The sequence below is a fragment of the Rhopilema esculentum genome, chromosome 21 (genome assembly GCF_057945365.1).
Source record: "Rhopilema esculentum isolate cy_ngs chromosome 21, ASM5794536v1, whole genome shotgun sequence".
NCBI classification, from domain to species: Eukaryota; Metazoa; Cnidaria; class Scyphozoa; order Rhizostomeae; family Rhizostomatidae; genus Rhopilema; species Rhopilema esculentum.
The window spans coordinates 6821816-6837081 of record NC_142835.1 but is presented as its reverse complement, the minus strand read 5'-3'; the positions used below and the strand labels follow the sequence as shown (position 1 = coordinate 6837081).

The 15266-nt window shown below is 35.8% G+C and overlaps 1 protein-coding gene across 2 annotated transcripts in view; it reads right to left on the bottom strand.

The window, feature by feature from the left end:
- The window catches only part of LOC148957650 (uncharacterized), a 42494-nt gene extending 27575 nt beyond the window's left edge, over positions 1-14919 (bottom strand). Inside the window, exons 1-12 of one of the 2 annotated variants that reach the window (XR_016145171.1) lie at positions 13784-14919; positions 12828-12881; positions 11902-12110; positions 11432-11520; positions 10946-11051; positions 9574-9646; positions 6726-6803; positions 5160-5336; positions 4123-4281; positions 2217-2288; positions 1033-1149; positions 19-142 (exon numbers count right to left, since the gene is read on the bottom strand). Coding sequence is in view for 1 of the 2 variants with exons in the window: in XM_089114876.1 (XP_088971002.1) it covers positions 19-142; positions 1033-1149; positions 2217-2288; positions 4123-4281; positions 5160-5336; positions 6726-6803; positions 9574-9646; positions 10946-11051; positions 11432-11520; positions 11902-12110; positions 12828-12881; positions 13784-13933 (1408 nt within the window). In the remaining variant the exon portion in view is untranslated. The remainder of the gene's footprint in view (positions 1-18; positions 143-1032; positions 1150-2216; positions 2289-4122; positions 4282-5159; positions 5337-6725; positions 6804-9573; positions 9647-10945; positions 11052-11431; positions 11521-11901; positions 12111-12827; positions 12882-13783) is intronic. The other variant, XM_089114876.1, reaches the window with a different exon arrangement.
- Between the last annotated feature and the right edge of the window lie 347 nt (positions 14920-15266).

Below are 15266 nucleotides of genomic sequence, written 5' to 3'. Positions count from 1 at the left end.
AGTACACAAATAGCTCACCTTTTTTAATCGGGATGATACTAACACCAACACTGAGTCTTCCACCTCCAAGGCTTACGAAATGTGGTTGTTTTGTTTCAAGTTTTACAGCAGACCCCAGATCTGTCACATCCAGTGACTTTTCCTGCAATCATAGATTCATGTGACCTTTATGTAAAATACGTAAATGATTGGAATTCAATATATTTCTCTTGGTCATATGATTCCCCAAAAGAAATAACTCTCTTTCTTTCATTTTATCTAAGCAGTACAGCAGATATCTTTTTCTTTAACAAGAGGCCCTTTTGGTTCTCTGTAACCAGAGATTGGCGCTTTCTGCCAAGTGACCACAAATGTTCAACTTAACTATCAACAATGCACGGCGGTTTGTTATTTCGTGTTTTTCAACTCAACTACGTGGACGAAAATATTACATTTAATAGCTTAAGCGATAAGAAAAGGGTTGAGTACTGAATAATAACAGCTCTTTACCCGAATAAGATGAATTGAGAAGGTGCAATGACTTCTTCCAAACCAATGTGAACGATAAGCTTCAAGTGGCGGCGCAAAATAAAATTTTAAGGCCGCGCCATTTTTAACGCCAGAAAGCGCCCCTTCTCCAACAAGGAACGCCAATTTTACACCTTGCAAAGGCCCAAGACTAACTTTTGGTTACGCAAAGGAAATTTCAAAATCATAGGATTACATTAAAAAAATGGAGGTGGGGGGGATACACTTCGCCCCAGTGCACCCCGTGGCGCCACTATTGCTGGCTAGCAAGACATTCTTTGACAAACACTGACATTAATGAAGGTTTCAACAGGAACATATTAATGATACTTTTCCTTAGCCCATTACCTGGTAAGATAGCATTATTTAGTTTAGGCCTGTTCTAGAGTTTGACCATAATTAATTGACGATAATCATGATGATTATGATGACACTGATAAAGATGATAACACTGATAAAGATGGTGACAATGATGGATGATGATAGTGGCTTTTGTATACTTGTAACCAAACTGCTGTTTCTAACCTCCATCAGCTTCTGTGCCTTGCTCCATTTTTCTTCCCATATTCCCGTCAGCCTCTGCATCAGTTCAGTGTCTCTTTGTAGTTTCTTTTGCGCTTCGGTCATTGGTCCATTTGAGACCTGCAAAAAAATGCGAATTACGAACCGAAATTAAAAAATAACAACTTAGGAGGGGGGAGGGGAGGGGGTGTTGTGGTAGTCAACGAGAAGTGACCTTGTAAGTTATGTCTCACAAATGCCTTAAAGCTTTGAAGCTTTGAAGTATATACTTTATAAGTTCTCGCTACACTCTTGGACTATATTCAGCTCAAAATGAAAAATTCTTAAGAATATTGAGGCTGGACAAAATCTATATTATTCTTTTAAAAAAGGGTGTTTGTTAACCTGATACGCCTTGATAGAATCAAACAAATAACCTTGCTGCAAGGGAGCTACAAATAGACAGATTTTATTTTTTATATATAACAAAGGGATAAAGGACTAAAGGGATAAAAGGGTAAAGGGGTATAAGGGGCAAAGGGGCATCTCAAAATAGTGAACCTAGTGTTAGACAAAACTTTGCCTAAATGTCTCAACGGGTTAAAGCTTGGATATTGTCTGAATGACTGTAAATTCCGCACTGACATTTTGATAAGGCCAAGTTGATAGTTTTATTGCAAGTAATTGTGGGATTTAGAAGCCATCTGCACAAAATGTCACACTAGTAAGTTCACTTCCAATAGTTTTTAACTGCTCAGCATAGCTCAGCATAACTGCTCGGCTAAAGCACAGTTAAAAGCTGAAGTTCAAGGGTTTACGATCTGAAACAGTGGATTTACACAGCACCTTCCTTACACATCAGAACACAAAATTTCAATTTCGATTTAGTTTTGGAGTCATTTGAAAGCTCTTCGTAGATTCTTTCGCAATTACTTCCTTTTAGAGGGTAGGATGCGCGATAACATGCGGAATTCATTACAAAAACAAGAGAATTACAACCTGATCCTACACCTTACATTAAAACAGGTGGGATCCAATATTCCAACTTCGAATTCGACCTTATCAGAACTTATTTGGGGTAAAAATATAAGAATTTACTTTAAAGGATATGGGGTAAAAAAAATAAGAATAAATCAGAACAAGTCTTCCTATAACGTTTCATTCCAAACGTTTTCTTAATCCATTTGCTATAAATTACGAAAACTGACCTTTGATTTTGCTTGTTCTTTCAATGCGTCGATCTCTGCTTTCAGCTCTCTGATAAGTTTCACATTTGAGTCCTAAAGCATAAATAAAAGTCTTGGTTTTTGTGGGGATGAATGAAGATATGATAAACAAATAATTGCCTTATAGCAACGACTAGAAATATACTACAGAAAACCTTTATTCCAAGCTTTATTGAAGATAATTTCTGTTGAACAAGAGTGCAGCGACTCAAGAATGAGAGGAATCTCTGCTGTTTGGGTCACAAGGGGCAAAGTTCGGAATGTGAACAGCTGAAATTGTGTCAGTATCAAATTAAAACTGCGTTCTCAAGTAACATTGTGACATTGCGTTAATTAGGTAAGAGGGGTTTGATATTTTGACTGTTATTTCAATTTTTCGGTAAGTTTAAAAAAGACAGTGGAGACCTTAGGACTACCGAATATTTTGGATATTTCAAACAAAAGGGAAACGAATAATCAAATTTCGCAAAACGATTATTGTTGTATTGCCCTTTAAAAACACGCAAAACAAGTTTAGCAAACTCAGTTTTCAGGACCTCGGGCTCCCTTATTTGATGATACGGAGGGTCAATAACATCATCATAACGCGGCTTTGATAAACTATCTTAAGTTGGGTAAGGATGATAACAGGCGCGGTTAGCCTTTCTGCATCCATTTAACCTCAAGAAGACAGAGAGGCCTAATCTGTGAACAGTTGAAGTGGTAATATAAAAGCTAATTATCGCTGTGGCATTGGGAATTGAAAGAACAAGATTTTAGCGAACAGCATGTGAAGAAAAGAGTTTCGGTTATCATTACAACATTACAATAGCATTTGGTAAAGTTGGCCTAACATCGTCCCCTAAGTTATTGGCAGCTGCTAAATAAGTCCCTTTCTACTTCCCTATGTTGATTTGGACTTTTCACTTTCCGATTTCTATATGAAAGACCTCATGGGGTAAATTCCGATTTCGATTAAATACGGTTAAAACTACATTGTTTTTGTCGCTAACGTTAACCAGAACTTAGACTATAACAACATAGTATGCTAGCGATTCCCAAACTTTTTCCAAATTGTAATAGTAGGAGAATTCAGTGGAAGAGGAACTTCACAAAAAAACCATCTGACTGTTCGTTGCAATAGAAAATTTGGCATGAAAAAGCAATCTGTGATAAAAAAGTATTAAGGGCTTGGCAGAGGTGTCATATACATACAATTTCAAAACTGGTTGTACTTGGAAAAAATTAACGTTAAAAAGTTACTTTTGATGTCTCAACTGTCATAACAACACTGCAATTGTTGGAAAGACAATTAAATTGTTGGAAAGACCCTGATACAAAGCATTTCCCTGTTACCGAGAATAGATTTACAGCACATAACTTGCTCCACATTCCAGTCAACGACTCAAAAAAGATTGACAGAAAGGTCAAGAAGAATTTAACAGAGATAAAATAAAAACAGCGTGTAAATAAAAACTAGAAGAAGGACAGAAAATAAGTGTTTTCCATTTTGCTGGCGAAGTTACCAAACCATCGGTCAGAATTTTAGTCCAGATAAATCACAATCGGACTGAAATCTGGCACATAATCAGGCTGGAAAGCGGAAAAATGAAGTTAAAGCAGCTCGATGAAAAGCACCGAATACAGTAACTACCAAACCTACATTCAAACATAGGTGGGGGTTTTCTTTGCACCAATTTGATGCAGAATAAATGCGAGTTATCAATTACGGTTAAATTCTTAGTTTTAAGCACCTTGTACAGAGAATATAACAAAACAAAAAAACTTATGTACAATGACCCATGCACTTAGCAACGGGCAAATACAAGGTCAGAGAAGATACCCCCAAGCACTGCTGATCATAAACTACAAGCCAAGTCATGCAAAAACATAGGGAAAGTTTACTTACTTCGTTTATGACTGGTTTGTTGATTATATTCCTCACCATGCTACCATACTTTAGGCAATTCACGGTTTCTTGGACTGTCTTTTCACACGCAGAAATGCAGCATAACATGAGACTCTCGCTATTTCCACCCAAAGTTTCTTTCATCATCCATGTAAGAACCTGTTTGAAAAACGATTCAAATTTACGAGAAAAAAATGTAAAATTCGTCATAAAAAAAGCAAAAAAATACATTTTGAATCCCACCCAAGTTTACCTTACAGAATTCTTTTTTAAAAAGTATACTTTTGGAATGGGGTATCAAGGTGGCCAGGAAGTTTGAAACTTTCATAGAATAACTAAAATATCTTTTATGTCTAAAAGACATATTGTTGAGCAGCAACACATAAAAAGAATGTTTTAGAAGTATAGTGTACACCCTTTTTTATAAGAAACCCAGCTCAGGGCATACAATCTTTGCCAAAATTCTTCGAACACTTGCGCAAAGCTGAAGCTTTTTTTGAAAAATCCCCCCTCCCCCATTCACTGCACATCAAGTGTCATAAAAATAATACAGAAACGGGAAAAACATAAATATTGTCATGTATAGTGAAATCTCACTTTCGGTGTTTTGACTACAATAAGCCTTAACACTTAATAGAGAGAGGGGCGAGACAGCATATGCGGAAACTACTCAATGAAGTCCTTGAAACTACTCAATGAAGCAGCAAACATCCTATGCGAGTACTGGCTGCAAATGAATGAAACCGGCTTTTTAGTTCTTGATGCTTGCAGTTATAAAAAAAATTAAAATCGAAGAGTTCAGTAGGGATTTCGTTTTTAGTATAAGTTCTTTAAATATTTCGGCCTTCTACATGCAGGTTCCTTATAAAGTGGTTCCTTATAAAAAAGCGTGTATTAGTGTACCTATAAATTTCAATAAGATCGTAATGTTAACTCAAAGGTTTCTGCAAGCTTTGTGGTCTTGGAAAGGAAAAACTCGGTTATCTTTTTGAACATGAAAATAAAAACAAGCTAATAGAAATGAATATCTAACTTACAGAATCGCGATAGGGAACCACTGGGTTTCCCCATTTGCTCATCGATGAGTTGAAATTGGCGTAATTCTGCGATGCAAGTGATGTTATGACGTCATTTAAAACTTCTAGGCCACCTTTAACTTCCTCTTCTTCAATGACATCACTGACGTGGCCATTCATCGGATGTCCATTGGTCAACTAAAATGACGGTATGTTTTTATTTACAGGCAGCAGTTACAGGAATGTTCCGAGTTTCGATGAATTTTCAATGCGCCAGAGCCAATTGTTAGCGTGAACGCTGCCCTGCTTCACCGAAAATAGATCTCTTCGAAATTTTTGGCATCTAATCTCAATTTGCATTACAGAAAACAGTCACTGCCGGGAAAAAGGTGCCGCAAAACTTTCACTTCGCAATTTTAAATCCGCGATTAAAACACACGAATCTCGAGGCTGCCACTGCAGGATCTGCAAAGAATTTTACCGACGAATTGGCTTTTTATATTTTTACCGGGAATTAATGCTTTAGTAGCTTTTATGTAAAATATTCTTGTTATCATTATATGTGAGTAGTTGGACAAATGCCCCTTTAATTCTTGGGATAAACCTCGCACCTAAAAAATCCCAGCTACGGGTCTTAATGTTACATCGACCCCTTGAATAACACCATATTGAACGAGCGGGAAAGGGACTGTTTGCATTAATTGTCGACCATCTCAAAGTCCAGATACAGCTGTTTTAAATCATAGAAAACTATTTGGTTGAAATCTATCGGAAGTATCGAGACACAAAATGTAGCACCCAGGAAATTTGAATTTAGCCTGCTTAAAAATATCGCTTGTGGCTGGGCGTGAACGGAAAGCTACCTTTAACTTTGCGTTGCAAATATGTTTAACTGTTAAACTTTAACATGACTGATAAAACCTGCAAAGCACTGCTTACAAATACGCATACAATTTCCTATTTAGCAGGAAGATGGAACATGTCATACATGTACTTACTTGTTCCATACTTTGCTATTCTATTAGTCAGACTCGATGCGTATATGCAAGATCAATCTTGATTTTTTGAGCATATAGAAAAATAAACCAACTCGAAAAACATTTAGCTATTACAACACGCTTGAACAGATGTTTCATATCTAAGGAGCCCTGTAAAAATATACAATGTCGGTCTAAATAGCTTTGGTCGAATGTAATTATTTCTCTCGTTAGACACGTCGAAAATGCTTTTCCAAAACCTAGGAAAACGGCTTTTGATAGCCAGCGAAAAGGCATCGTTCAGCTGATGTCGTAGTAATCCTTCAATAAAATCTGGCATTCTGGAGTCATGAGATTTTCAATAAATGTTTTTCGATACTTTCAGAGAATAATAATTTAAGGAAAGGCATGGTAAGTTGCAAAAAATGATTCTATAGCGTTTCAAAACTTCTGGCAGGTACCGTTTCACCAAAAAGCGACAAGCACTTCTGTTCCAGCGGGCTTTTCGCTTACATCGATCTTGCAAATCGCTTGTTTTGGAATAAGCAAGAATAGCAAAAAGAAACGGGGCTGTTACAGCAAAAACCAAAAACCTTACAAATGTACTTACGTTCTTATCCCTGCTTGAAAGATCGATAATTGTTATTTTACTGATAAGCTCCAAAGGAAGTTCATCTTCTATTCGTGCCTTGAAAATATGAAAATTATTAGAAACAGTAAAACTCATTTTCTCTAATATATATGCCAAAATAATAAGTATGCTATATTAATACGAGGGTTTAATGACATAATTTGACACTAAGTCATACAGCTTCACGACATTCGATATCATCTCACATCAATATCAAATCATTTCATAGCATACCAAACATATCATAACAATCGTATCACATTGCTGTCATATCGTCTTTCATAACATCATTAAACTTTCATACAGTTTCAACGTTGTGATAAAATAATCATTAAAAATCCCCATATCAGGTTTCAGGATAAAACATTATCCAAAGTAATCGTGACGTAGTTATGTTATAAAACTTAGATTGCGAAATTTTAACAACAGAAAATAAATAACATTGAAATTCGACAAATTTGAAAGCCTCGAAGGTGAAGCAAAGATGAAGTAGTTTCTTCATTCTTACTGCACCTGGACTCATTATACGCCCTTTTCTTTTCTATCGTGTTTTTGCCCCCTTTTGTATGCATCCTGTTCTCATAAAGAAAGTCAAATAGTTTGTTTAACTTGAGATCTATAAAATGGTCTGGAGGAGAAGTTTCCATTTACGGAGATATTAAGGAAATGGTTTGGTAAATTCGATACCAGTTCAAAGTAGAGAAGTCTGGAAGTGAATGAAGCTACCCCGTTATTTATTAAGGTCAATGAGCATGCGCATTGAATGTTATCATCAGTCCGCATGCTCTCTGACCCTAAGAACGGGGGTTGAAACACTTTCCTTGTTCACCTCTTCAGCAAAATAAAACAACTAAAGGAATTCACCCCCCCCCCCCCTCCCTAAGTGCTTGGCATAAAGTCCACTGGCGGTTGTTCACAGCCAAAAAAAACTCCTTCATAATAACTTGAAAAAGCAAAATAAAAAACTGACCAGAAAAAGGACACCAAGAATAGGATATTAGAAGGAGGGCTTGGAGCCACATCCTTTTGGGGATTATTAGACCAAATAAATCTCACTTAGAGAATTTTCATATTCCGGTTATTGCCTAAATCCTACAAGACGTACACGTGGGTTAATCTGTTGCATATTAATGTGTATGAATGGAATCCTGCATCGTTCAGTCGATTAGATACAAAAACGAACCTACGTTGAACAACACCAATAGACAGTGACACATTGAGGCGAAATATCAGTAAGACAACGGACGTGTTTTACTTAATCTTTTGACGTAGTTTTTCGGTTTGTTAAAAAAGAAGTTAATATGGGATTTGCCAAAAGGAATTTAAAACAATCCCATTATGTGGAATTGCGTTTGCCGTGATTCAGACAGAAAATTCGGCGATAAGTAGATTAGTTATAACAGAATAAAAGTGGTCGTTCTGTTTATTCTTTATCAAGCAGAAAGACGCAGGAAAGAATTTGCAAATACGACAGCGCTTCAAGAGAACTGTCAAATATTTTAAAACAGATTTGAAAACTGAACATGGAACCATCTAAGCGTTCCGTCAAACTTATTTTGAATCCGCAAATGACTTAAATTGGCAAAAGGGGTTTCTTGCATTTACCAAAATCCTCCAAGGAGCCGGCTCCTTAAGCCTTTGCGTTTCTGGTCATCCTCTCGGCTAATATGGCAAACCTTCAGCAATACTATCATTATCAGGACCTTAATAAGAACGATCTTTTGCATTGCAATAGGCTATTTTTACTAAACATTTGACTATTATTATTTCAATAAACAGTGTAGTTGGCTTCACTAAAGTTACAACTTGGATTTTTAATCATTGTATGAAGCCGGGTTCAAGTTCAAATTCCCAACAGCCGAGTTTTTCGACAGGTAGCACCAGGCCCACCAAGAGCTTTCCTGGGGCATGGAGCTTAAAGAAAGATGGGATCCGTTATGACGTCATTAAAACTATGATCATTGTTGTTGTTGTTGTTGGCCCCCTGTCCTATGCTCTTTCGGCGGGCCTTTGGAGCACTTCGTTTCGCTTAGCTTAGATGCATTCACACAATTACCATATCAGTTATATCTCTGAGCTTATACGCTGACATTTCAGTGAATTTTCTAGAAAATGTATAGGTTTGAAACAAATGGCGCTTCACTGGATATAAAAACAATCTAAAACCTGTCTAGTTTCTTTATAGAATGAAATTAATTTCTGACAAAGTATGGTATCAAGAACGTTGTAACGTTGTCTTTTGGATTGTTTGATAGATAAAATCTCCAGCCATAGATTATTAGTGGAGCTTTAACAAACTTAAGATAATGTCGTTTTGCACGTGAAGACGATAGATAAGACTGGTCTATGGTTGTTTTTTGGCATTCTTATCTCATAAGCAGTCCACACCTTAAATTTTTCGAAGGACCCCGAAAAATCTTTTACCTGACATGTAATTGAAAGGAATTCCTTGAACAAACTTCATCTTTCAATCAGGTTTTTCACTAAGAAAACTGCAATCAAAGCTAAACAAAAAATTCCAACAAAAAGAGCAGAAAATGCACCGTTCTTTGTAAAGACCTGTGTTGTGCAATACTCTGTTTCCAGACGACATAACGGAGCTTAATGTCCTTTCTTAGATGAAAAATTGCAATAGATCATGACAGTCTTCCATTAGATCTAGCGACTTAAGCTGCTTTAGAAGAGTTCGCTTCAATTAAAATCACTGTCATTTGAAAAAATCACTGTCACTTTTCCTTATGCTATTCAATATCTCCAGACCCTTTTCAGCCTTTAAAAATGGTAAATTCGAGGCAAAGATAAAACGAGCAAAAGCAAAGTGTCTTACCTGTGTCAAAACAATTCTGAAAATAGCATGAGAATTGCCACGTGATGAAGGATCTAGAGCTGCCAGTCTGCGCCTGTAAAGAGTGAGAATTAAGTGTCTTCAATAACGTACTGCCCTTCTTGTGGTGAAAAAGTCTTCCCCAGATTCAAAAACATTGTTTCAAGCTATATTTCATATATGTTTCTCTATCTGTTTATTTCGTTCAATTCTATTTCTACACCTTTCTTGTTCCTTTTCCTACTTCCCTTTAAACCTTTCCTATCTTTCCAATTCGTGCTTTGCTTCTTCTATTCCTCCGTCCCTCAATCTTACATGTACGTTTCTCACACAGTAGCCAGAACGAGCAATAACATTAAATTTAGGATTTAATTAACGTGATATAGATAAAAAGCTGGTTGAGAGATAAAAGCTTGTCAGTTTCCAAATAGATTTCTAAACTGGAACAATATTGAAAATCTTGAAAATTAGGTAGGAGCGAAAATTGACAGAGCTTGAAAACGATTGGCATGACAAAATTTTTCCTTTTTTCTTAAAACCTACTATTTTTTATAGATAAATATTTCAAAAACACATAACCATAAGATATTCTGCACCCCAAAAAGTAAACAAATATTGAGCTATGAAATTATAAACTTGTGAACAAAACCTAAATAATCTACAAAGGTACACCCAGACCTGTACTTAAACTCAAAAACATGTCTAGTTGCTGACATACTATGTACCATTTAGAAGGCAGATCTGTCAACTCTCAATGTATTGCTAGGGTTTTGCTTGCTTTCTTCTGGTCTCCCAGTTTTCTAAAATAATTTCCCTGCTTCTTCCTTTTTTACCATTGGCAAGAAATTTTTCGTGATAATTTTTTTTACTAATGTCTAACACAGGCACTTTTCAGATTTTTTGTTGATCTCCCTGTTTTAGCCAAACTTCCCTGTTTTTCTTGAGAAAAAAAACTGAATTCTCCAGGTTTTGAAAAGTTTAGGTTCACAGGTCTGAGAAGAAATCCCAATCAATTATATGGAAGGGGTGCATCAAGCTGGAGTTTTGCCTGGAGTTTTGAGGATTTAATTAAGCCCCCAAAAATTAACTCTCAATTCATCCCTCATTATATGAATACCTTAACTTCCTATTTATTTAGAACACTGTTAAACTGTATTAGATGTAACAAAATCTTTGACTAAGTCTTTAAATAAATTTAAGTAAACTAGTACAAAAGTAGCCTCCAGCCTCTGATTTTTCTTTTCATTAGGAGCCTAGTGGCTGCACACAGGCTAGTTCAAAAGGTAATTATGTTTCTTTGCTTAATCACTAGACAAATCTGAGCTTAATCAGATTCTAAATCAAGTCTTATAACAACAGAGCTTACAGAACATACCTTCGCTTTATCGCTTTCTCCATAAGAGATTTGGCTTCATTTGCATCAGTTACAATATGCTTACTGAGCTTTTCAATGTAAACTCCCATATCTGGATGCTCCCGTACTAAAATATTGGTTTATATGGAAATTACAGCAGAGAAAAGATACATGAATACATAATTTACACAATAACAAAGAAACAAGAGAAGACTGTCTAATTTGGAAAATTTGAAGCAAGTAGTCAGTTAGCAAATTGTTAGAGAAACTTTGCACCCTCCGACATAGAGTAGTGCTAGAAACAATGTTGTACATATCTACATTCACAAATGAAAATGAAGGATTGAGAAGACACGAAGAACTTTAATGATGAGAGCCCTATACAAATACAAGATAGTCAAAAAAAAAGTAAAAGCACAATTAAAAGACATATAAAGCATGACCTACAATTCTAACAACACAAAAAAGATTATCACATAGTAATTAATATAATAGATTTCCAAAAACCTTTTAACTTCTGAGATCCTTCTGAGGATTTCACTGAGCTTCTTTCTGATATCAAATCAGTAATATCATTTCCACATACTTCAAGAAAACTGTAAAGAAAACTTCAAAAGTCAGGCAGCTAGCTTGAGACTTCCAGAAAATTAACTTTTTCTTTGGAAAAAAGTAAAGATACTGCAAAATGTCTTACAATGGATGAAGACCATGACAACTTTTGTGCACTAGAAATCCCAATTTTAATTAAATTGCTGGAATCATCAGGTACAGAATGGTCATATCAGGCACTGAGACATCATCTCAAAACAAATTCATTTTACTCACAGTATACAGCTCTACTGAAGAGAAGTGAGACCTTAGACCACAAGAACTCAATTACTAACTCTAATGGAACACAGTGAAAATTCTGAGCATTAAGGATTATGGTAAAACACAAATTTACATGTGGAACAACATTAAAATTCCTGCCAACCAACCTTAGCTCTGTTCTAAATGTTGTTGATTCATCATAAGCTGATGCCTTATCATAAACAGATTCCATAACTTTGTGAATTAGGCCGTGTTTCCGACTGTCTCCAAACAATATCCATGATTTTCCTGTGTCTTTAGCACCATAAGTGAACACAGAGGTATTGTAACCTTGGAAGGCATTTTTTATGATAAACTGTGACACTGAATCATGCACCTAGTAGAAGAAAAATATCACATAAGTGCATTAATTTTAGACACCAAGTTTGAAGCATTAGAACTAGCTAGAAAAAATTTAAGAAAATATTTCAAAGATATACTTGAAACTATAAAAAGCACTGACAGTCTGAAAACTAGGTTGTTATGTCTTAATACCAGGCTTAAGCATTTATGTATACTTACAAATTAAAAAGGACGCAGAAAAGATCTATAATAATTGTACATTAATTCAATTTTCTAATTTCTCAGGGGTTGTATAAAAGGCAAAAGCCATGGAAGCTAAAAAATTGGTTACATAGTCAACCATCACAACTATTTGATCTGAATCAATTAGACAAAATTTAATCTTGAATATATAATTGAACAAAATTGGTTGAAGGTGGACAAGGAGAGGGGAGGATAACGTGCAAAAATTTAATGCAGTGACCCAAAGCTTTGAAACAGTTCTCAAAGGGGGAAGGTAGGAGTTTAAATGGGGTCAGAAATAAATTGGAAGGTGATACTTGGAGCACTGAATGCCCTTAACTATTTTAACCTTGTGTCCCAGCCATTAGTTAGATTCTAGGGCAAATACAAAAAACTCTTGTGATTTAGAGCCTCATTCTGGTGAATACTTTAAATTTCAAGAATTTTATTTTTGTTTCTTTAAAACAATGATCATGGAGCTTATGGGAAATTTTTGTAAACTGTTTGAGAAAGCAGTCAGTAGACAAACCTGCTGAGCAGAGCTTCCATCATTTTGACTTTTATCATCAGCAAGGACAAATGGCTAAAAACAAGAGCAACAACATGGAAATAGAAACTTGCTGTGACATATTTCAATCTACTTAATTTCTTCCTATCAACATATTTCACATCAAGTTGTACTTTAGTTCAGTAAAATATTTCATATTTTAAAATTTCTCCACACGTACGTTCTTGCTACAACACTGATTACATAGCAATGTTTTGATATTGGGATCTTTCTATAATAAAACATTTCGTTTAGCCATAAAAAATATATTTTTATAATAAAATTATCTGAGAAATTATTTTACTCGTATCATTGGGAAAGGGGCAGGATGATATCTCCACAGTCTGTGGGGGGGGAGGGTTCTTTTCAATCCGTCCCCGAAACATTTTTTAACAATCTTATTAATTTCTGGTTACTGCTAAATTGGGTTAGGGCCCTAAGGAGATAAATTTAATTGAACCATCTTCAAAGCTAGCCAAAAATCAACAGAAATGAATCCATGGGTAGTCTATATGCCGAAATGAAAAGTCCAATACAGGCACAGCTGCTTGCGACCTACGATGTTCATTTGACAGTGATGAATGGGATAGCAGATGGCTTCATTTACGAACAAATTTGGATTAGAATGGCTTTAAGAAGTTTATTTACTTCAAAAACAATTTAAAAGAAAAGAATAGAACTGGTGTCGAATGACGAATCGACGGACATAAATTGATTTTTTTCATCTGAGATACCATCCCAGGCTTGTTTACATTTCGTAGTAAACTGGGTACCTTGCATCAAAATGGCCTACCGATGTTCCTCAAACTTGTCTCTGTATTAAAAGGCTCTCTTAATGTAGATAAAATTCGAACAACATTTCACACTTTAAGCCAATGTACCAATTTATCTAAAATCGACTAAGTCAAACCCATTGAAAGTTAAAACAAGATACAAACCCCGTAGTCCCAAGTGAAAGTTTTCTCTCTTCCATCGCCAAAGCGAATCTTTAGTTGATTTCCGTCCACTCTAGTCGCATTTTTCAAGTTCTTTGATTTCTCGTCTTTTGTCAAAGATCGGATACAAACACCAACTTTTACAGCTTCCATTAAACGTGCTTCTCTTGTTTTTCTCTAGAGCAAACAATTTTTTTCTGAACTTTGTTGAGATCCGATGCTTGATCAAAAGCACAAACGTCCCTTTCTCAGCTGTCCGGCCTAAGTACAAGCCTCTTCTAATTACCAATAAACCGAAAATTACAAGACCGAGCCCCTTATTATTAATAGCAACAGAATTTTTCCTTAATTTTCATCAATTAACGACCTTTTACCTCCCCTCACTTCTGCAAACATTTCACCAACTGGCAACAATCCATTTTCGAAAGTAAATTCTTGTTATTCACTCAGGCGTAGAGATGCCCTGTTTTCAAGAGGCGCCATTTCCTTCCCTGTGGTTTACCACATTAAATATTTGTGGATATTTATCAAAAATTAAAAAGCTGTCTGACAAAAACATATCTTGCAGGAAAATAAAGCAAAAGAGAAAAAAATAAATTTGCTAATCTACTTACATACTCTCTTGTCAATAAACCTTTAGAATACTTTTTGAAGTTCCGTAATGACTGCCTCGATATACATTCTGTAGTTAACTAGAGTAAAAGACAAAATAGACAGAAAATTAATTTTTCCTCTTCCAAGAAAAGAACTCTCGGATCAAAATTTACTCTCAACGTAAAAATAGCATGTATTTGTCAAACAATTCAATTAGCGCTTCTATTTATTAGAAATGTACCTAAGAAAAAATTATTTAAATCAAACAAAACTACAGGTAGTATTGACAAAGACGATCAGAGTATTGACTAGTATCTCACCACACACTGAATTAGAGTTGTCTTATTATAGGCGCTTTTAACACTTACCGGCTATTCTTGTCGCTTCACCTAATTTACAGCAAGGTGGCAATATTAACACTTTGCCCTTTTTTGCCTTCGTGTGTCAAATTAAGATACAATGCGCGCCGTTGATCTTCGCAGAATATTTGTCCTTGCATTTCAATGCGATAAAATTGATGGATTAATAATCAATAGCAAGAGCTCTTTTTTCAGTAGCCTTGTCACGCAATAACGAAATATAAAGATCGAAGAGACGATCATGTAAGCGCGAATCTGACGCAAGGCCGTCGGAACCGGGGGTGGGGGGCTGGATCCCCCAATAACCATCAATATGAATTTCGTTCAAACCAGGCACCGCGCAGCCATTGGGCTAGCAGGGGCTATAGCCCCCCTCCCCCTACTTTTTTTGCAACAATAGGTTAGAAAGTTTTAGAAAGTTCACTCTAACACAACTTTGGAAAACTTACTCTTCGGATCCCAAATAGTAGTAGCAGTTTGTCTTGACTAGGAACCCGTTGTTGTTCATTTTCTTGGTGTCTTATCTTGTTAAA